Source organism: Leptidea sinapis, chromosome 3 (genome assembly GCF_905404315.1).
Source record: "Leptidea sinapis chromosome 3, ilLepSina1.1, whole genome shotgun sequence".
NCBI classification, from domain to species: domain Eukaryota; kingdom Metazoa; phylum Arthropoda; class Insecta; order Lepidoptera; family Pieridae; genus Leptidea; species Leptidea sinapis.
In genome coordinates, this window is record NC_066267.1 from 10,349,953 (window position 1) to 10,373,117 (window position 23,165).

A 23,165-nucleotide genomic window follows, 5' to 3' on the forward strand; every position below is an offset into this window, starting at 1 on the left:
GCGCCGTAGCTAGTGAAATTACCATGTCATAATAAAAGCAGTTACTTGTGACCTCTTTCGATTGCAAATTTCGTTTGTGCATTCCAGCAAATATCTTCAGTCGAGGCTTGTTTTCGAGTGGATCAGCTTTGTCAAGTTGGAGCTATCAGCAGGATCCAGGTGACAACTCGAAGGTGCTAGCTTCACTCGTAGGATGCCCAACGAGCAATACTAAAGAGATGGTTCACTGCCTCCAGAAAATTCCTGGCGATGAGATAGTTACCGCACAGTCTTATATGTTGGTATGTACATATATATTTGTATTTAAACAATTTGTTATTTTAGAGACGTGATATCCCTCATTTCTGGGACTATTTATACAAATTAAAGTCGAAAACAAAAAACTTCAAACATTGTTATACTTTCAAACAAGGAAGGTAATTAAAAATTAAAAAAAAAAAAACGTTAAGAGCAGAACTCAGCAGACTACAGAAGTAAAAACTTTACCAAATCGAGGTAAATTGAAAGAAATACAGCTATTTTTCCTCTGTATTAATAAAGTTATTACATAAACAATTGCAGATATAAATTATAATTGTGTATAAGTTATTCTGGTAAAGTTTGCTCGCACTTATCTCGCTCCCTTAGTCCACTCGAGCTCATTTTACCAAACCGAGCATACAAAACCGAGCGTGACAGATTACTAAAAGGCATAAAAGGCATTTATTTTCTCAAAATTGATTCCTATAGAATTCTTTTTGATGTCATTTCTTATAACTACTAGATACTACTACCACTTCGGAAACAAATGGCGCTCTGAGAGAGAAGAAGCGGCGCAAGAAACTCTCCCAGCATTTTTTTTTTGCGCTCTTTTCAATAAAAATATATAATATTGTACAATCATTTCTATCGCTATAAAATAATCACAATCTAGTCCCAGGCTGTCCGATCATTTAGATATTCAGCAGTGGAGTAAAAAGATTTACGACAGAGCCATTTTTTTATAAAACATTTAAATTTATTTATAGATAATGCCTGAACAGTGACTGGGACTTTATTATAGAAGTGTATACATTTACCCTTAAAGCTATTATGTATCTTATGAAGCCTACTAGAATTAGTTACAAGCAATCCTTTATTTCTAGTGTTATAATAATGAAAATCACTATTAAGCGCAAAAAGGTGACGATTTTTGTGAACGTATTTTAAATTTTCATAAATGTACTGAGAATGAAAAGTCATAATATTTATTTCTTTTAATTTTTCTTTGAGAGACTGTCTATAACCAAGCTGATATATAACACGAACAGCTCTCTTTTGCAGAGCAAACACTATATCAATGTCAGCAGCATGACCCCATAGTAATATACTTTCAATGCATGACCCCATAGTAACATACTTTCAATAAAAGTAGAAAGCTTTCCAATATTTCACTTCAAAAATTCTGTTCAATATTTTACAACAGTTACAATTCCCTACAGGTGTTAAGTTAATATGGATCTGAGCTTGATTTGTAAAATATGCAATGCAAGAGGCTCTATGATATACCAGACGACGATATATAAATTATTTTTGTTACGGTGTTAGATACGAATATTTTTTTTGGATAACGGCGTGTATGCACACCCTTATGCACACCTAGCAAAGCAAATTTTGTTCAAAAACATAATAGATAGCATTTTCTTTGATGAACGCGAGTGTTACACATTTAAATAAAACACTTTTTAAAGAATTAAAATGCGTGTAATTACACCGAAACATACAAAAGTTAACGAACAAACGTCGTATTAAGGTGACACTAAATGCCAGCGACCTTGAGCGATATTCTTGCGTGGAAAACGAAACATTTTAACAGTTTATATGCCTACAATCCTCGTTATTCATGACTTATCTAAATAAATTGACCTACACAAAAAAGTACAAGCTATAAGAATAACTTTTCTGAGAGTAGTACTAAACAAATGCGTCATGCCATGCGAAAAATCTTGTTTAACTGCAAAGAAAAGTGGTAGTTCAAAAAGGCTCTCGAGTGTTAACTATAACCAACAGCAAGCATTAGCAACCTACAAATAAGACTTAAGGGTATCTATAACAGGATTAAGTAGTGTACATAGCTCCAAATGCTATATTTTAACCATCAAATTTGTCTAAAAACAACTTGTTTGCGTGTTTAATGCTTACCCTTCGCCTTAAGGCGTAATAAAGTAATAATAAAATTGTACCTTTATATACACAATATCTAATGTAAAAACACAATTACAATTACACTAGGTTTAACCCTTTAAAAAGTGTTTAATATAAAAGCATAATAGATGTTTTTTTTTCTAAAGGATAAAAGCACTTTTACATATTCAGGCCGAATGCTTAATAAGCAGGGCCCATATGTCGGAATTGGGTTTCTACATACGCGGATATCCCCTACTGACAAATAGCTCTCCTATGCCGGTAATGTAAGGCAAAATTGGAAATGAGAAAACAAGAAAGCAAGGTGTTTTAATGGAACTATTTATGGTGAAAATATAGCATTTGGAGCTATGAACACTGCTTTAACCTGTTACACATACCCTTAAGTCTTATTTGAAACTTGCCAATGCTGGCTGATGGTTAAAGATAACACTCCAGAGCAATTATTAACTACCATTTTTATTTACAGTTAAACACGATTGTTTCTCATAACGCATTTGTTTAGTACGAAACTCAGAAGAGGTATTCATTAAGCTTGTAATTTTATTGTGAAAGTACATTTATTAGGATTCGTAATCAATAACAAAGATTGTATGCATATAACTTTTTGCGGCTTACTTTTTAACAAAAGTAAAGTAAGAAAGATTTCGCTCGCAAAATATGATCAGGCGTTACATTTTTCATGCTTTGCATCGTTAACACAGTGCCTGCTGTTCTTCAATCAGCTTTTCCAGCGAAACGGGAGTGTATGCTGAATGCTAGACCGAAAAGAGTAATTTTTTTTAAGTTATACTTATTTAGGCGCGTTATGAAAAAATTATGAGAGTGAAATTTTAAGATGCACGTAACACAATAGTAACAGGTTGAAGTTGGTTTCTAAAATTTTCTGACGTTGCGTCATTCGTTTTTTTTTTTAATTTATTTCTTCGTCCATTATTAGGACAGGCAAAGGGTTCAAGCCCATACAGCCGTATTCATTATTTAATAATTAATTGTCAAAGCCATCTATGCAGGATTTTAACAAACTTATTATTTCTAAAAACGTAGAGTTGCAAGAGGAATAAATCATTTTAATGATTTTTGCTTCGTTAGGCCAAAGAAGTATAAATTCTTGCGTGCATACATAGTACACACACACTTTTTTTTGAAAAACTAATACATATATGTGTGAACATACGCGTGTATACTGTGTCTACGACATGCTTAAATATACTGTCGCTCGCGGGATATATCCGTAGCAACTTTTTTACCTCAGCCACGTTGGGAAATTACCATCAAATTGCTGTATTCCCGAACCAATGCCACTCAGAAACAAAGTTGTAAGATTAAGTTTAGTATGTATCGTCGTATGTATCTATTTATTATGTCTGAGCTATATAGGTTAGTTAGTTTAGTTAGCCTCAGATGGAAATTACGTGCATCACACACAATTGATTTAATATAAATTTCGCTATGCAGGACTATTTTTTTGTAATGTTTTACTTTCCGCAGGAACCCGTCCTTTTATGGAATTTATAAATTTTATAATACACATTGTTTCACCGTCAATATAAGGTTTCAACGTGACAAATTTTATTAAATTAGGTGCATAAGTTTTTGTGTATGTACTAAGTTACGTTTCTATAGTTTTTTAACTATCCCACGGAAACTCTTTAAATTTCTTGGGTGAAAAGTACCTAAGACGTTGACTGACAATATAAGGTATCAATATGCCAAATTTTATTAATTTGTATGCATAAGTATGCGTGTGCTAAGCTGTATAAGTTACATTAGTTTTTTACTATCCCACGGGAACTCTTTTAATTTTTCGGGATGAATAGTATCCAAGACGTTGTGCGACAATAGAAGGTATCAACATACCAAATTTTATTAAACTATCTGTATAAGTTATAGTGCATTAAGATACGTTACGTTACTTTAGTTTATTAACTAACCCACGGGAACTTGTTAACTTTTGAAAACAATCTAAGATATTCATCAGCAATATAAGGTATCGACATGCCTAATTTTACAACATTCTGTGCATAAGTTGTTGTTAACTTAGCTTTATAAGATACTATAGGTTTTAAACTGTCCTACGGGAACTTTTTAATTTTACGTGATGAAAAGTATCTAAGTTGTTTACCAGGGCTGTGAGGTACCATCATTCAATTAAATCGTTCCAAGAGTTTCAGAGATTAGCCCGTATAAATAGACTAACAGACACACATAAAAATAGAGAGAGAAACAAATATTAGAAAATAAATAGGGACTTGTTCTATTTTTCGTCTTACATCCCCCTGAATGTGTTTTGAGCATTTTTTTTCTGTGTACAGAAATTCGAACTCTACAGTTTTCTTATAAGTTTAGATTAGATTATACAACGATAATATTATATTATGCTCGAGTCAAACAGGAAATAGAAACTTCTTAACTTACATCGTTGTTTATTTTGAACAAAGTATGTTTACTTTAAATTCAGAATGCACTACGATCTAAATCTACAACAACATACACAATACCCGTATATTCAAGTAGAAATAACAATAAGTTTATAGATTTAACGTGGGTAGCAACCATAGATATAGAAAGGTATAGAGAGCGTCTATAATATATTATCTTCTGTATTTTACACGCCTGTTATATTGCGATTGAACTTAGCTATGTCAACTTAAGATAATTTTTATATAAGATAATTCAAACTATTTATTATTAATTATTGATCCCCTAAAAAATAACAAACTAAAATTAAAAAAAATACTCAAATACTTTAATAAGTTGGATATGCCATAAATTATGAACTAAATATAATTTATGAATGGTTCACTGCAAAGCTTCCTACTCTATACTCTACCTTTTTTTTTATGGAATAGGAGGACAAACGAACGTACGGGTCACCTGGTGTTAAGTGATCACCGCCGCTCACATTCTCTTGCAACACCAGAGGAATCACAAGAGCGTTGCCGGCCTTTAAGGAAGGTGTACGCGCTTTTTTTGAAGGTACCCATGTCGTATCGTCCCGGAAACACCGCACAAGGAAGCTCATTCCACAGCTTTGAAGTACGTGGAAGAAAGCTCCTTGAAAACCGCACTGTAGAGGACCGCCACACATCCATGGATGGTAGGGATGATATCCTAACTTGTGGCGTGTCGTGCGAAGTTGGAATTCGGCGGCAGGAATCAGGTTAAACAGCTCTTCGGAACACTCCCCGTGATAAATGCGGTAGAAGACACACAATGAAGCGACGTCTCTACCAACTCCTTTTTATTCTGTGGTCCGGCGAAGGCTCTATGAGCTCAGCCTCTCTCTCCATGGGACGAAGTTTCACGACTATGTAAACCTCGCCTAGATGAAGTCTTCTGTTAATTCAGAAAAAAACAGAGGAATAATGTTCACCTCGCAACCTTTCGTTTTAAATCTTTTCACCATTGATATTAATGGAATAGAAACGACTGGAATGGATTTATTTATCATCCACATACTATTATTTTTGAAGGAAAACTTCTTTAGGCACTTGAATGTAACTGAGCATTACTTCTGTCAGATAAAAATTACTTGATGCAATTTTTTAACCGTTAAAATTTAATGATCAAATTGCTCACTAATATTTTTGAAAATCTCCAAGTGTTTTTGTTTATCTTATCAGTGTTTAATATTGTTTTGTATTAAATAAATAATTTACTTAGATTAATAAATTATACTTGTCAGTATAAATGTTATGATAAATAAAGTTTTCTCAAATTTTCTGACGTTTGCGACATATTCAATCACGTTATCAGGCTAGCGAAACTCTTTAAGAAGCGATTCCCTCGATAGTATGAAACGTGCAGTCATAGATAGTATTGACAGATGACGGCTATAATCTGGTAAAAAACGGAGATAGCCGAAATCCACTACGTTTTATGCAACTGTCCGCTTTCAAAAAAAGCCGGGTTATACTTCGCCGCCAATCACTTTACTAACTACTATTACGTAATTACCACTATTTCAAACTTATGTCAAGTCAGTGCACGTTTCATACGAGTACTAAACTAAATATTAATTTTTACTTAGTATTTACATCCTCTTTGCACGTTCTATTGTCATGTGCTAATAATCTAATGTTCAATTTCTTATTATTTGATGACCTGTATAGCCGAGTAGTTAGCAATCCTACCCACTAAGCCAGAGATCCCGGGTTCAAATCCCGGTAGGTGCAAGCATTTATATGATGAATATGGATGTTTGTTTCCGAGTCATGGATGTTTATATGTATTTATGTATGTTTAAGTAATTATATTGTATTAAATATATCGTTGTCTTGCAACTAACACAGGCTATATATGCCTAATTTGGGGCAAGATAATTGGTGTAAAAAGTGTGTAAATAATATTATTAATATTTCTTATAATCAATCATTTTATTTAATGAGAGAAGATTTAAAATATGAAATGGTATTAATGAATTTTAAATGGAATACTAATCAGTTCTGTTAATTATTTTCAAAGTTAATTATTATTTTATAATTAGATTGCGTATTTGAATGAAGCTTACAATGCTTGACTAAATATTGCAAATATTCAAAAATTTCCAGACGACTTAAAGTGTCAAAAAGCATGGGACGCAATTCTTTGTAAGTCAGCCTTTGATGATCTTTTAATCACGTCAGCTACTGACAGAACAGAGATCGTCTTTTGGACGTGACACAAAATGATTTGGGCTTTTGGTTACAAGCCTTGCCTTCTGCGCCATCCAGTCTCTACATGATAAAATGATATTGTCAATATCCGTATCACTCCAGCTAGGTAATAAACTGAATAAAACACATCAATGTAGATGTGGTGTTTAGGTAGATGCCCTTGGGCGTCACGAGCTATCATCCGCATGGCATTTGCCGCTCTAAATATGTCACCGTATTAGAGCCCGTTGGTACTACCCGCTGCGATGGCAAGTGTCCTGATGGAATGACCCTGGTGTCTTGGGCATGGGGAAGGGCACTGGTGTGGGACGCGACTTGCGTCGACACTGTAGCTTCTTCTCATTTGGTGCTGGGGCTGCAAATATGTCGGTATCAGTGAGTCTTACATCTTTGTGCCGTTTGGTGTAGAGACACTTTGCCCGTGAGGCCCAGAGGTTCAGAGTATGTACAAAGTACTATCATCAACGGATCAGCCTAGCTATCCAACGTGGAAATGCTGCCAGTATTCTTAGTACGCTTCCCCGTAACTATAGTTTTATTTTAATGTTATTATTAATAAGTTGTACTTCAATCTTTGTAAGGATTACACGCACACATTTTTTTATAGTAAGACCGCTATTAGTATATGTAATATGAGGACTAAAGTAGAAAATCCAATTCACGATACCGGTCGAATCGGCCTCAACATTGCAAATTGAATAAAAGTTTGTAATACACGATCTCTGTCTGCAAAATAATAAAATACTGAAGTTAAAGTTTAAGATGTTGTTTGTCTCGATGCTCTGTTTGCAATGATAAAGCGATTTCACTAGATAATAGTTTGATAATTCAAATAACACATGAGGTCACACATTACCTAGAAACTTTTGCTTGTTTATCATTCCTACATTGTTGTTTATAGTTTAGGTTATCTATTTTTAGGTTATTAGATTGTTATTAGGTTAGTTACAATAAACTGACATAGATACGGCGTGACTTGTATACTTTAGTTATTTCCATAGTATTATGTCCTATGGTATGTTGTTATGGGGCAACGCTGCCGATATTAATACAATATTTGTGCTGCAGAAAAGGGCTATTTATAACCTAGGTCCTAAAGATCCATTGAGAGCAAAATTCAAAGAAATTAGCATCTTGACTGTTGCTTCTCAATATATTCTTGATATTGTAATGTATGTTCATAGGTGAATTTGCTAAAAACTGTTATAAACATAATGTTAACACCAGGAACAGACATAAGCTTATAATGCCTACTGCTCGGCTAAGTCGAGTTAGTAAGTCTTTTGTGGGACGATGTATATGAGAGATGATTTTACAACAAGATCCCAGAAAATATTCAAAACAAAAGTATTACGTTATTCAAAAGAATTGTTAAAAAACGTTTGCGTGGTAATGGTTACTATAACATAAATGACTTTTATTAATAATACCACAGATTGGGAATGGAGTGACCGCCCTCAGGCTATTAAATAATAAGCTTAATTGTACAATATTACTTTGTTAACTAATTTTTTGATGAAAAAAAAGCCCGCTGAGTTTGTTGCGCCCATTCGTACGCCTGAGGCATTCATTTTTGGAATGGGTGGTATTTTTTTTTTACTTTCAATAAGTGATGACACATCCTATTTTGAATAAAAATATTTGAATTTGAAATTTGAAAAGTGCATACAGTCATACCGATTTAAAATTACTTGGAACGCGCGGCCTCTAGTGAGTAGAACATCTTCCCTCTGTCGTTGATTCACGCATATTTAGAGCGAGACAGGTGTAGGGATTGCATCTACAAACAAATTTTCGATCGATCTTTTTTGTTCGTAGTTATATTTAAGCTATAAGACACACGTATGAATCTCTGTTTTTTTTAACCTTTTTATTTATAAAAAAAACTATTATTAAATTTTAACGTGAATCCTACACAACAGAAAGTAATAACATTTACAAACTAAATTTGACATATATGTGCTATTTGAAAATCTTAATTTAAATAAATCCAGTGTCCTGATGTTTATTTCCAGTGAAATCCTAAACTAATGAACGGATTTGAATGGGGATTACTTCATGGAGTGCAGTTTAGTCCAACTTCTCCGATAGGTTTTTTTTTTTCGAATTGAGACCCATCATTATTTTGTATGGATATAGTTTCTATAGTTTATTTTTATATTTTTTAGGAAGGTATTAGAGGAAAATTTTAGAGGTATAGAAGAGATAGGTGTGATTGAAGATTTGTGGGAGACATTTAAGAAAGGGGTCGTGAATGTTGCTGTTGAGATATGCGGGGTAGGTAAAAGAAGGAAAGGAAGAAAGAAGTATAATGTGTGGATGGATAAAGAGGTACAAATGGCGGTGCAAGAAAAGAAGAAAGCGTGGTTGAATTTGTTAGCAATAAAAGCTAACCAAAAACTTCAAAAGGCAACGAATTACGAGATAAAGGAAGCAAGAACGAAGTATAAAAGATTGAAATCAGCAGCGAAAGAAGTTGTGTCTAAAAAAACGAAGAACGAAAGGATGATTTTGATAGGAGCCTCACTGAAGATTTCCAGTCAAATATCAAGTTCTTCTGGAAATCCATCAAAACAGCCAGAGGAAAAACTTCTACCTCGGAGCTCAGTATAATCAGGAGTCATTATAAGAAGAGAAGGATGTGTGCGAAAGAGATGGACAGAGTATTTTGAAAGTTTGTTTGAAAGAGTTTGTTTTGTTTGAAACTAATATAAATGTTGATGAAAGTGAGATAAGCATGGATGAAATAGTGAAAGCATTGAAAAGTATGAGATTAGGTAAAGGTGTGAACAGTGTCCTCATACGAGCATTGCAATCTCTTTATAGAGATTCTAGTGCTTGTGTAAGGATAAACGGGGCATACACTGAATGGTTTAATATCGAAAAAGGTGTTAGACAGGGATGTGTAGTGTCACCGTGGTTGTTTAATCTGTTCATGAACAATTGCTTGACAGATTTAAAAGAGAATGAAAGTGGGTTGAGAATGAATGTTGTCTCTATGCTGATGACCAAGAATTACTTACATCTTCGGTCGAGGAGTTGCAGGAGATGCTAATTGCTATGAATGGATTTTTGGTAGAAAGGGAATGAAGATGAATGTAAAGAAGACGAAAGTAATGGTGCTTGAAAGAGATGAGGTAGTGACAGACTGCAATATCATGATTGGAGATGAAAAAATTGAACAGGATGATGAATGAGTGATTGAATGAGTTTGTGTATATGGGTTCTAAATTTACAAGAGATGGAAAGTATGAGAGTGATATGAGAGTGAATGCAGGAAACATGGTGAATGGAGCCTTGCACTCCTTTATGAACAGTCAGAAGGTGTCTAATAAGGCTCGTTTGGCTAGCATACATGAGTGTTGGAACCAACACCCCCTGTGTTGGTTAATTAATATAATAATAAATTAATATTTAAAAAAAATCTTAAATATTAAAAAAAAAAAATTATTAATCGTATACCTACTGGACTGAAATTTGCTAGGCAACCCATATGCAATATATTTATTGACATATTAAATTTCAACCAACACCCCCTGTGTTGGTTCCAACACTAATGTGTGGAAGTAAAAGTTGGGTATGGCAGAAGAAACATGAAAGCAGAATAAATGCAGTTGAGATGAGAGCGTTGAGAAGTATGATAGGAGTTAAACTGAGTGACAGGATAAGAAATAGTGAGATTGATCGATTAAAGAACGATTGACGAAGTGTTGGAAGGGGTAGTCCTAGGCGGACGTTTCAAGATCAAATCAGGGACGTCTTGAAAAAAGGCCAGGTCAAGAGTACCCTAAACCGAAGAGCATGTATGAAAGGAATAATGAAAATGGACGAAGCGAAACAAGTATGTAAGGATCGTAGCAAGCGGAAAGAAGTGGTCTCTGCCTACCCCTACGGGAAAGAGGCTTGATTTTATGTTTGCCGGCTAGATTATGGGTACCACAACGGCGCCTATTTCTGCCGTGAAGCAGTAATGTGTAAGCATTACTGTGTTTCGGTCTGAAGGGCGCCGTAGCTAGTGAAATTACAGGGCAAATGAGACTTAACATCTTAGTCTCAAGGTGACGAGCGCAATTGTGGTGCCGCTCAGAATTTTTGAGTTTTTCAAGAATCCTGAGCGGCACTGCATTGTAATGGGCAGGGCGTATCAATTACCATCAGCTGAACGTCCTCGTCGTCGTCTGCTTGTCCCTTATTATCATAAAAAAAATGTACGTAGTTTGATCATTATTTCTAAGCAACCAAAGTACTGTATTTCCGAAGTAGATTTTGCTAGCGACATCGTTCTTGATAAATTTGAAGCTCCTTGTCGCCCGTGAATCTGTATGAATATTTATTTATTCAAATTCCTAATATTGATGCGATAAATAAATAAAAAATGGACCAATAAATTCTTTGTCCTCGGTGACCCCAGGTGTTTGACCCGGTATGTGTCCACACCTCCGTACTACAGGAAAATGGGTGTGGTCGATAATTTTGAATCCTATTTTGAATAAAAATATTTGAATTTGTATTTCAATAAAACTGGTTAACTTGTATTAATTACCTTTTTAAGCTATTAATTTTATTTCTACGTACCTACATACTATTTCAAATACGAATTAGTTAGTTAGTACCGTTTCATTATAAGTTTTCTTTCCTTTGTTGCAGTCTAGCTACTCGTTACTCAATGTAATGTATTGGACTTGTAAATCCCTATCAATTATTACGGAAATTGAGGGAAGCTATGAAAAAATGTAATCCGCCATTTTGTGGCGGCACGGGCGGCCATCTTAGATTTACAATGATACTAAGGCTGAGATTTATGCGGCGTGCTAGACTTTGCTCAGACTTTACAGCTTAGCTGAGTGTGAGCTCAACATAATGTTTGATTTTGTACTCTACTCACTATACTTGATAACAATTAGTACGTTCTCAATTATTAACAAACTTTAAAAATAGAAAAATCTAGTCGCATGCATTGACGTAATTCCGGTAACCGTAACGTAATACATAAATCACCTTCTTTAATATAATATGTAAATAATATTATTTTAACTATTTTTTATAGTATGCTATATAAATTAATATTTAAAAAAAATCTTAAATATTAAAAAAAAAATAATTATTAATCGTATACCTACTGGACTGAAATTTGCTAGGCAACCCATATGCAATATATTTATTGACATATTAAATTTCACAAACAAACGACAAAGAAATATGATTCATCCAGTAACCAGCTCGTTGAAGGTCGTTCTATACTGGGATCTTAGACTAATAGGGAACCATTGTATAACGAGTCTGTTTCAAGTTTTTTTTAATACACTTTTTTTAAGGGATGGAAAGGTGCATCCCTCTTCACTCCGTTTACTCCATCAATGGAACCAGAAGGAACTGAGAACCCGCTGGTTGCGTCACACCCAAGTCACGCCACGGCAATAGGAAAGTTTTCGAAGCCCATCCTCGCGTCGGTTACTTCTGAAGAAGGACTATACCCAGCCGCTTGTAAGTTGTTTATAGCTAAATTATAAATTTTTTTCGTTACAGGGAGCCAATTATGCATGTGTTTTTTTTTACTAAAAGGAAAACGAACGAGAACCCTTTTTCTACCCACTCAACCTATCCGTCCGTCTCTCTGTCTCTCAATTTGTGTGTGTGATTTTTTATAAGAAAAAGTGATGCAATGAGAATTCACCTCATGCTAAATGATATATCAAATCAAAATCACTTTATTCATGGAGTTCAAGGAATTTACACTTTTGAATAACAAGAGTTTTTTTTCTTTTGTCTTTTTTGTTTGCGTATTCTTGACTTGGTGAGAAAGCAGGTGAATGCGTGACGAGAGCGATTCGAACGAACGCTAGTGCTACGCGAACGAGGTATTCTTGACGTGGGGAGTAAGCAGGTATTCACCTGCTTACTATACGCATTCGCGTGACGAGAGCGATACGAACGAACGCTAGTGCTACGCGAACGGTGTATTCTTGATGTGGGGAGTAAGCAGGGGAATGCGTGACGAGAGCGATACGAACGAACGCTAGTGCTACGCGAACGGTGTATTCTTGACTTGGTGAGTAAGCAGGTGAATGCGTGACGAGAGCGATACGAACGAACGCTAGTGCTACGCGAACGGTGTATTCTTGACGTGGGGAGTAAGCAGGTGAATGCGTGACGAGAGCGATACGAACAAACGCTAGTGCTACGCGAACGGTGTATTCTTGACGTGGGGAGTAAGCAGGTGAATGCGTGACGAGAGCGATACGAACGAACACTAGTGCTACGCGAACGGTGTATTCTTGACTTGGTGAGTAAGCAGGTGAATGCGTGACGAGAGCGATACGCACGAACGCTAATGCTACGCGGACGGTGTATTCTTGAATTGGTTAGTAAGCAGGTGAATGCGTGACGAGAGCGATATGAACGTTAGCGATACGCGAACGGTGATTTCTTTATTATTTCGTTATTTTATTTCTTTCTCGAACAATTTAATAAATTAATATTTTGTTCTACTACAGTCCTGTGGTCTAAAAATCACACTCGTTTTTTACTAATTTAATACTTAATAAAATTATTTTAATAAAAATTTATTTTTGAATACTATGAACTCACTTTTTACAATTCTTTTCAGATTTCCAATCAGACTCGACTTTTTTACCGGAACTGAATGACAATTGGGAAAATCTTGCGAGTTCTCTGTATCAGTGTTCGCTACCGTTGGAAAAAAGACGGCAAGTTACTGCAAGAATAAAGGAGTACTACTTCAATAATCAGTCCATCGGACAGGAAACCTATCCACAGCTTGTTCAGGTGAGGTCCGGCACAACAAAGAAGGATATTGCAGATTGCAATGCTTGTGTCTTACACTGCAGAAGAATTTGTTTGTATTTTTGAACGACAATAGACTTTAAATATAGTAGCAATACTACGTTACATATTACCAATTTCGAATTATCAATGTATGCGTAAGCTAGTGGTTTTATATTCAAAATACTGAGCTAATGCTAAGCGTGGCTGACTGTTTACGACTTATCAATCAAAATCGGTGACAGACACAATAGATTCCCTTACCATGTCTTTCTAGCTGTATCTACATTAGAGCTGTTCTTTTTTTATCGCACGAATTGTTTGTCTTTATGCTAGTATATTGGAAGTCTGTGGTCACGACAAAGATATTAAAGGATATAAAAATACAAATTTTTTTTAAATTAAAATAAGGGAGGAGACGAGCCAGACGTTCCGCTGATGGTAATTGATACGCCCTGCCCATTACAATGCAGTGACTCTCAGGATTATTGAAAGACTTGTTTGTTGTCTTGTTATGAGGCTCTCAAACATATTTAGTATAATAGTATTTTAAGAAAAAATACAATGATCTTTCCCCATTCACAAGTCACAATTATTTATCTAGTATTTCCAAATCGGTCACTCATGCTATCAAATATTTTACTAGGAGATAACGGTAAATAAATAAATGTAATACAAAATTTCTATAACTACCTACTTTTGTTCTATTTCTATTTTTTATTTTATTTCAAAACCGAAACATCTATTTAATTTAATAATATACACCCAAAAGATGTTTAAAAAATAAAAATATTATTCGTTTTCGTAAGAGATTGTGAAATGGAAACAAAAACTTTTACACCAGATACACAATTTTTTCTCCTTTAAATAATCATATATCCACAAATACTTTTATTAAATTGTTTTACACTTTTTCACAACGCACGACGGCATTTTTAATAGTTATTTATGCAACTGTTGTGTAATAAGGGGTATTAAAACACGAATGTGGATTTATCTCACGAGGCGAAGCCGAGTGTGATAATAGTATCACACGAGTGTTTTAATACCTAATTATCAACAGTTGCATACAAGACTTTATCTACACCCAAAATATGAATACTCTAAAAGATTCTGAAACAATTAGCTCACTGCTAACATTAAAACAAATCCTAGTAGTAACCTAATATCATCCATTACTGATTATATACAAATAAACTAAGTATTAATGAAACAATTATTTATTTTAGTAGTAATTTACATTTTGTATAGTGCAATAATTAAAATTCACTTGAATATTATGTTCTTTTGGAAATTAATCGCTCATTTTTTGTAAACAAAACAATAAAAATATCGAAGAAAAATGGCGGGGATTCGAATAATACTTTTTTTTTCGGCGCTCGACGTTCTGGTGGTGTGGAACACGCGAAAACCAAAATGTTCTTTTTTTGAAATTCATACAGATGCCACGCATCGAGCAATAAGAATTTGGCCGTCTGTTAAAACTCTTTGAGCATGAAGGGATTGAAAAAAATAGGAGTGTTGTTATGAAATTCAGTACAACATTACAACACTCTTTTGGATGATGTAATGGTTATTAGAACATTGGGTGGTTTAATGTTAGCAATAAGCTAACTGTTTCAGAATCTTTAATAGAACATTTAAAGCATGGATGTAGATAAAATATTTTATTGCGACGCAAACTGATCGGTCACAGACGATGCCAAATCTCATAATGGCGGCCGATCGACTTGTATTAGTTTAAGTTTATGCGTGGGGCTATGTATTTACACGTTTACCGGCTTCTTTTGGTGCCTCACTTTTATGTAAGGTGACACGGAGTCCTTCTTATTTTACTCGTCCGTGCTTGCACACTGTACATTACACAAACGTCATCGAGCGATGTATCACGTTGATTCGCCCGAATTGTAATAATTCTTCTTCAAAATTAACCGAACTAGTTTTATTCAAGAAAACCTATAGAAGAAAAAAAAACTATAATATGGTTTAAGTATTGGCTGCAATACCCCTCTTCAATCCAGTATTTTTCATAGTTAACACAAACAAATAAGGGTCTGATTGAAAATACATGATTATTAAAATATCGTACGGAACTCTCTGCATGCATTTTTGATTCTCGCTGAACCAGTTCCTTTTTAAATGTAGCCGTGATTTCACCAATGATGATACTACAAGCTGAGTTTAATAAAACTCAGATTAACTTAAACTAGTTCAAATGTCTCAGTCTTGATCTCGATTAAAGACAAGGCGATTTCACCAATACATTTAAAACGCGTTCACGAAAACCGAGTTTACATGACGTCAATAGAATGTAACATGTAGCTGTCAAAACTGTCCTCGATAAGTATGTTCATAAAATTCAATAACAAAGTGCAAGCTCTTGAACGCCATCAAATAAGTTAAATATGGAAAATTTGGTGGCCAGCATACAAACGAGATGAGGCCATAACTGCTATGTGAACTGCGAAATGAAGTTATAAGGCTTAAACTTGGTATAAATTTTTCTAATCACGTTCTATTTCAATGGTGAAATCAGCACGTAATAACGTTTTTAACCTAAGTTAATTTATACGGCTCTATCTGCCTCTTGCTGCTAGAGAACTGATGAAAACAGGCCAGGCTTATTACTTTAGTGTGCGTGACAAGCTACGTCTTACACTCGCGATTTGTATATCACTTTGTGTTAGTGTGGGGGATTGCTCAAAATACAGGCTAACTGTCAATCACAATTTTTCAACGTTTTCACAGCTGTCACCGTCTGTCTATACGTATAAATAAGTAATCTCAGTTTTTTACGCATATTATTTATTTATTTTTATTTATTATCCTATGTATAACATTTACAGAGTCTTGGTGACCGACTGTTTTACTCGAATATTGGAAAGTTTTTGAAAATGGCTGCATCCCGTTCAGATCTACCGATATATGCTTTTCGATACAGTTTCCGTGGCGAAAAAAGCCTTTCAAACATGATTGGATTAAACAATAACGATTATGGTTTGTATAATATTTTCGCTTCGTTGCGTTACCTCTACAGAGGAGCCCTTAGCTATAAGTTCAAGTCGTCCATTTGTTAGCAAGTCTTTTGTGGGGCGATGTATATGCTTTTCAACAGGATCCAAGAAAATGTTCAAAACAAGAGCATTACGTTATTCAAAAGAATTGTTAAAAAACGTTTGTGTGGCAAAGGTTACTATAACATAAATGACTTTCTTAATGATACCACAGATTGGTAATGGAGCGACCGCCCTCAGGCTATTAAATAAAAAGTTTAATTATTGTACAATGTTACTTTGTTACTTTGTAAATGTTACTTTAATTGTAAACTATATTTTTGATAAAAAAAAAGCCCGCTGAGTTTGTTGCGCCCATTCTTCTCAGGTCTGAGGCATTCATTTTGGAATGGGTGGTAGTTTTTTTTTTTTTGACTTTCAATAAGTGATATTGAATTGAACGCCGTATTTAGTAAGAACACGTGGAAGTGGTGAGAGAAAGGATGAATAATGATGTGAACGGGCACAGCTTGGGATGACTGGTCGAGTCTATCATCATATTCGAGAACTCTGCTTTGAAGTCTGTTTGATGTTATGAAATATTTAACTAAAATGCTTTTCAAAGGATTAAAACGCGTTTAATTGAAACTGTATTATTATTAGGTTTTTGCGTAAAAGTTACGAGTTTTATTATTTTATCCCGACGTATCGTGACCTTTTCAGAGCTCGTTTTCAGGGGACTGCGGTTGACAGGAGTCGAGATAGTATTTGTCATAGCTGTCATGTGAAGTTTAGCGCCATTTCTCGCCTCGTAGGTGGTATTTGGTGGACGTGTCAACTTTAAACCAACATAGTTTTTGTTTATGATCTTTTTTTTTAATTATATGAATGTCATTAAGATTCTAAGAGGCCAGTATTAAAATTTTAAAAAAGGTTTTATTGTAACTCAATCCGAAATATTCTATTCCCGATCATTTCAGTGTGCCCCTCGTACAAAAAAAAAACAAATGTTTGGGCTAGGTATAAAACTGAATGAGCCACATCTATATTGATGTGGCTCGTTCAGTTAGATGCTCTTAGGCGTCACGGGTTATCCCGCCTAAAATCGGTAGGCTGTATCAGTCCTCACGCCAGCATTAATGAAGTCATCTGCTGGGCATTTGCTGCTCTTAATATACCAGCTGTTTTAGAGCCAAATGGTATTACCCCCCGCGATGGAAAGCGTCCTGATGGAATGACGCTGGTGGCCTGGGACGGGGAAGGGCGCTGGGGTGGGACGCGACTTGCATCAACACTCTAGCTCCTTCTCATGTGCAGGTTACGTCAGTTGGTGCTGGGGCTGCTGCTTCGACTGCCGAAGACAGCAAGCATCGCAAATATGTTGGTCTCAGAGAGTCATACAGTCACTTGGCCCGTGGGGCCCAGAGGCGCGGAGAATGTTCAAAATACGATGCTCGCACCTCAATAAGGCTACTGGAAACCCAAGCACTGGCAGCTATTTCGGTCAACAGATCAGCCTAGCTATCAATCGCGGAAATGCTGCCAGTATTCTTGGCTATGATAGTTTTAATTTTATGTAGTCATAGTATTGTAAATATAGTTATAAGATTTGTTTTGTTTGAATAATAAATAATTTCTCGGTGTTTCCTCTTTATAATATTAGTTTAGATATTTGTCAGGGCATGAAGAGATCTCAACTTATAATTATTTTATTTGCAGGAGTAAGTCATTCGGACGATCTCTTTAGAGTATTCGTGCTTCCACACTTCGAACTAAACAGAGCTGATGATTTAGCAATGATTGATTTACTTATCAATATAATCTACTCCTTCGCTACCGATGGGTATGTATGTACATTCCGAAATTATAGAAGACCGTAAGAGAGAGACATGACAGAAGTATTTTTAGTACAAGTGCTCTGGTGATTTGCGACACACATAAGTGTAGCAGCAGTACTGCAAAAGACAAAATGTGCAAACTATTAATTCTACTGCTTGTTACTTAATTAATTATCGTAAATCGTATCGAGGCATTAAACTGAATGGACCACATCAATGTAGATGTGGCGTTCAGGTAGATGTTCTTGGACGTCACGGGTTATCCTGCCTCAAATCGGCGGGCCGTAACAGTCGTCACACCAGCGTTAATGAAGTCATCCATAGGGCATTGCCGCTCTTAATATACCAACTGTTCTAGAGCCAAATGGTATTACCCGCCGCGATGGCAAGCGTCCTGATGGAATGACGCTGGTGGCTTGGGCACGGGGAAGGGCGCTGGTGTGGGACGCGACTTGCGTTGACACTCTTGCTCCTTCTCATGTCCAAGTTACGTCAGTTGGTGCTGCGGCTGCTGCTTCGACTGCTGAAGACAGCAAGCGTTGCAAATATGTTGGCCTCTGTGAGTCATACATCTTTGTGCCGTTTGGTGTCGAGACACTTGGCCCGTGGGGCCCAGAGGCGCGGAGAATGTTCAAAATACTATCTTTGCGCCTCAATAAGGCTACTGGAAACCCAAGCGCTGGCAGCTATTTCGGTCAACGGATCAGCCTTGCTATCCAACGCGGTAATGCTGCCAGTATTCTTGGTACGCTTCCACGTAATGATAGTTTTAATTTTATGTAGTGGTAGTATTGTAAATATAGTTATAAGATTTGTTTTGTTTGAATAATAAATACAAGATTATGTGAAATTAAATATATAATAAATTCTACTGCTACTAAACATGTTGTACAGCGTGCGCGTGCGTGGAAAAACATATGATATTAAAACTGAAAATAAGTTATAGTGAAACAATAGACAGACATACCTGAGGTTCGAGGAAGAGATGGTCTGCAGCTGGGGGCCCCTGCTAATGCTCGACGAACTCCTGGTGCTAAAGTTTGTGTCCTCTCGGCGTTTCGTGAATGAATTGGGTTACACCGAGTACTTTATGGTGGGATTATTCCGTTGACCATTGGCTCGGTGACAATTGGTTATTAACCGGCGCGAGAGTCAATTGACATTAGATAAGCCAATCAGATACTAATGCGTCTGTTGTCTATAGGTATCTCTCTATTTCTACAGGAACTTTAGTGCAAGTAGCACTATAGTTTGCCATAGCAAAAAATTATAACAACGAGAATAGACAATCACGGCTCAACCACATGTCATAAAATAAATCAGACCTATCAGCTAGATGGTGTTTAATTCAAAATAAAATAATATTAATGAAAAATAAAATACAATTGAAATAACTAACCAGTGGAGACTCTTTTGCACAGGATGCCAGCTATATTATGGGTACCACAACGGCGCCTATTTCTGCCGTGAAGCAGTAATGTGTAAGCATTACTGTGTTTCGGTCTGACAGGCGCCGTAGCTAGCGAAATTATTGGGCAAAAGAGACTAAACATCTTATGTCTCAAGGTGACGAGCGCAATTGTGGCGCCGATCAGAATTTTTGGGTTTTTCAAGAAGCCTGAGCGGCACAGCATTGTAATGGGGAGGGCGTATGAATACCATCAGCTGAACGTCCTGCTCGTCTACATTTATTTTTATTGTCTGGCGCTCCTTTATCTAGCATAGTTTTAAAAAGATACATCTCGATAAGAGATTATTTATATGTTCGCTATTTAATTGGGTATAGCCCAAATGCATTGCGAATATAAACAGATGTGGATACTTACCTCTTTGCATACTATGTTTATTGGAATGCTTGATGAAGTTGAAGAAGAATCCATATAATAATATAATAAATTAAGTGAATAAATAGAGTTGAAATAAAATAACTTACCATAAAAATTATAATATAAAAGAATATCAATCATAACTATACAAATAATTTGAGTTTTCTTTAGTGTTAATTCCGCCAATATTTGTCTTTAAACAATTCGACACGTGTTTCGCCTCTACACGAGGCATCCACAGGACGTGTTGTCTCGCTAAAATCTGGCACGAGACTGAAAACTGAGGATGCCTCGTGTAGAGGTGAAACACTTGTCGAATTGTTTAAAGACAAATATTGGAGGAATTAACACTAAAGAAAACTCAAATCATTTGTATAAATATGGATTTTTTTTTTGAGAATAAGGGACGAGACGAGCAGGACGTTCAGCTGATGGTAAATGATACGCCATGCCCATTACAATGCAGTGCCGCTCAGGGTTCTCAAAAAACCCAAAATTTCTGAGCGGCACTACAATTGCGCTCGTCACCTTGAGACATAAGATGTTAAGCCTCATTTGCCCAGTAATTTTACTAACTACGGCGCCCTTCAGACCGAAACACAGTAATGCTTACACATTACTGCTTCACGGCAGAAATAGGCGCCGTTGTGGTACCCATAATCTAGCCGGCTTCCTGTGCAAAGGAGCCTCCCACTGGTAACTGGTACTGGATTTCCGCAAAGTAACGCCTACTTCAATAAATTTACTCAATCATAACTGTTAAAAACAAACTCAAATTCGCATTTATAATATAATATTACATATTCTTTGATAATAGTTAGGATTTGGATGACAATTGCTCAACAACAATGAAGCCCTTGAGAAGAATAACAAGAAACGCACTGCTTACCTACTCTGTGTAATCGCTGAGTATACATAACAGTCTTAAGTAGTTTATTGACATATCTCTATTATATAAATTTCTCATGTCGCAGTGTTTGTAGTTAAAGGGCTTGACCGATTCTCATGAAATTTTGAGTGCATATGCGGGTCTGAGAATCGGACAACATCTATTTTTCATCCCCCTAAATGTTAAGGGTGGTCCACGCTAAATTTTTTGTACATTTTATTTTAAATTTGTTGGATTATGAGTCAGCATTAAAAAATACATACAATTTAAAATATTCACCCATCTACGATCAACAGTTACTTTTGTATCGCGATTTTAATATCGGCTACACAACGATTGCTGGGTCAGCTAGTTTATTTATAAGGTCCTCCATTTAAAATACGCAATCATACTCACAATTGAAATTGTTTTAAATATCACAATAACTTACAAAATTCTTGCATAATGTGAGCATCCATTTTCATGCGAATAATTTCTTTGTTAGTCTAAAGATAATTTGTAAGCTTCGTAATAATTATCAGGAGTGAAAGTTGTTATAATCTTAGATATAGGATTGGTCTTCGCTGCGCTCCAACTAGATACCGCAGGCGTAGTATCAATGTGAGGTAACTTTTACTACGCTCGAATGGGCGTACTCGAGTCAGTCTCGAACAATGTGTGACGTTGACGTGCCACGTGTTCTGTTTAAGTTTGCTAAAAATGCCGGGTTGCGTAGTAAAAATAATACTACAAGAAATAAGAAAGACACTGGGATCACATATCATGAGTAAGGCGTATTAAATACCATCAGCTGAACGTCCGCCTCATAACATCACTTATTTTCATAAAAATAAAAAAACAGCATTAATTGAAAAATACAGGGTTAATTGAATCAAACAGCATAAATTGAATAAAACAGCATTAATTGAATACTAAACCTTAACTAGTTGACGCACACATAGACGATTTATTGGGCTGTGAGGTCGTCTAGAGGCTATTCTATTTTATATAGAATATTCTAACTCTTTCCTGCAGTGCTGTCTATCTAATGTCTTCTTTGGTCTTCTTTCTTATGTTAAGTAAAGTATTTTTTTTATGAAAATAAGGGACGAGACGAGTAGGACGCCCATTGAAAACCCAAAAACTCTGTTTCAACAATTGCGCTCGTCACCTTGAGACATAAGATGTTAAGTCTCATTTGCCCAGTAGCTTAACTAACAGCTAACAACCCTTCAGACCGAAACACAGTAACGTTTACACATTATTGCTCCACGGCAGAAATAGGCGCCGTTGTTAATCTAGCCGACATCCTGTCCAAAGGAGCCTCCCACTGGTGGCTATTCGAATCTTAAGGTATTTTTAATTATTCTCTCTTTAATTTCAGACTGAATTCTACAAACGGACGTCTCACAAAAAGTATCAAACTATTAAAAACAGTTGAATCTAATTCAAGGAAGAAAAATGAAATTGACTTTGAATGGCTCCCTGTCGACAAAGATTCAAAAGAACTGAATCTTCTAGAAATATCTGCTCCAAATAACTTGAAAATGATGAGTGTAAAAAATTTTGGAAACGTTTCATTTTGGGATAGTCTTGAACTCAACGAAGAACAAGAATTTTGAGTAAAACACAATTCTACGTCAAACTTTTTTGCATAGTGCAGCCGCGCAATGTTATTAAGGCCGGCTTGGCATAGCCAAGAGATCGCCAAAATAGCGCATAATTGAAACCATTTCTTTATGGTTTATATAAAGCTTGTATATTTACAAAAAATAATTATATATCTACAGACTATTACTTTTTTCTTAAATTTTTTATAGACAATGCGAAGTAAAATCACCAAAATACCCCTGTTTATCGTTCAATATACAAATTGTACGACAATTTATTAATTGTACACCAACACAATTAGAGGTCCCGGGTTCATGCAAACATTAATATGATGAATATTGATGTTTGTTTCTGAGTCATGGACGTTTAAATGTATTTATGTATGTTTAAGTAAGTATATTGTAATAAATATATCGTTGTCTTGT

At 35.6% G+C, this 23,165-nt stretch overlaps 1 protein-coding gene across 1 annotated transcript in view; it reads left to right on the plus strand.

Moving 5' to 3' along the window:
• LOC126979620 (venom carboxylesterase-6-like) overlaps nucleotides 1-22,923 on the plus strand; it is a 35,875-nt gene extending 12,952 nt beyond the window's left edge. Inside the window, exons 5-10 of the mRNA XM_050829052.1 lie at nucleotides 88-281; nucleotides 12,137-12,305; nucleotides 13,429-13,607; nucleotides 16,451-16,601; nucleotides 18,317-18,440; nucleotides 22,514-22,923. Coding sequence (XP_050685009.1) covers nucleotides 88-281; nucleotides 12,137-12,305; nucleotides 13,429-13,607; nucleotides 16,451-16,601; nucleotides 18,317-18,440; nucleotides 22,514-22,751 — 1,055 coding nt within the window. The 3' untranslated portion in view covers nucleotides 22,752-22,923. The remainder of the gene's footprint in view (nucleotides 1-87; nucleotides 282-12,136; nucleotides 12,306-13,428; nucleotides 13,608-16,450; nucleotides 16,602-18,316; nucleotides 18,441-22,513) is intronic.
• The last annotated feature ends 242 nt before the right edge of the window (nucleotides 22,924-23,165 follow it).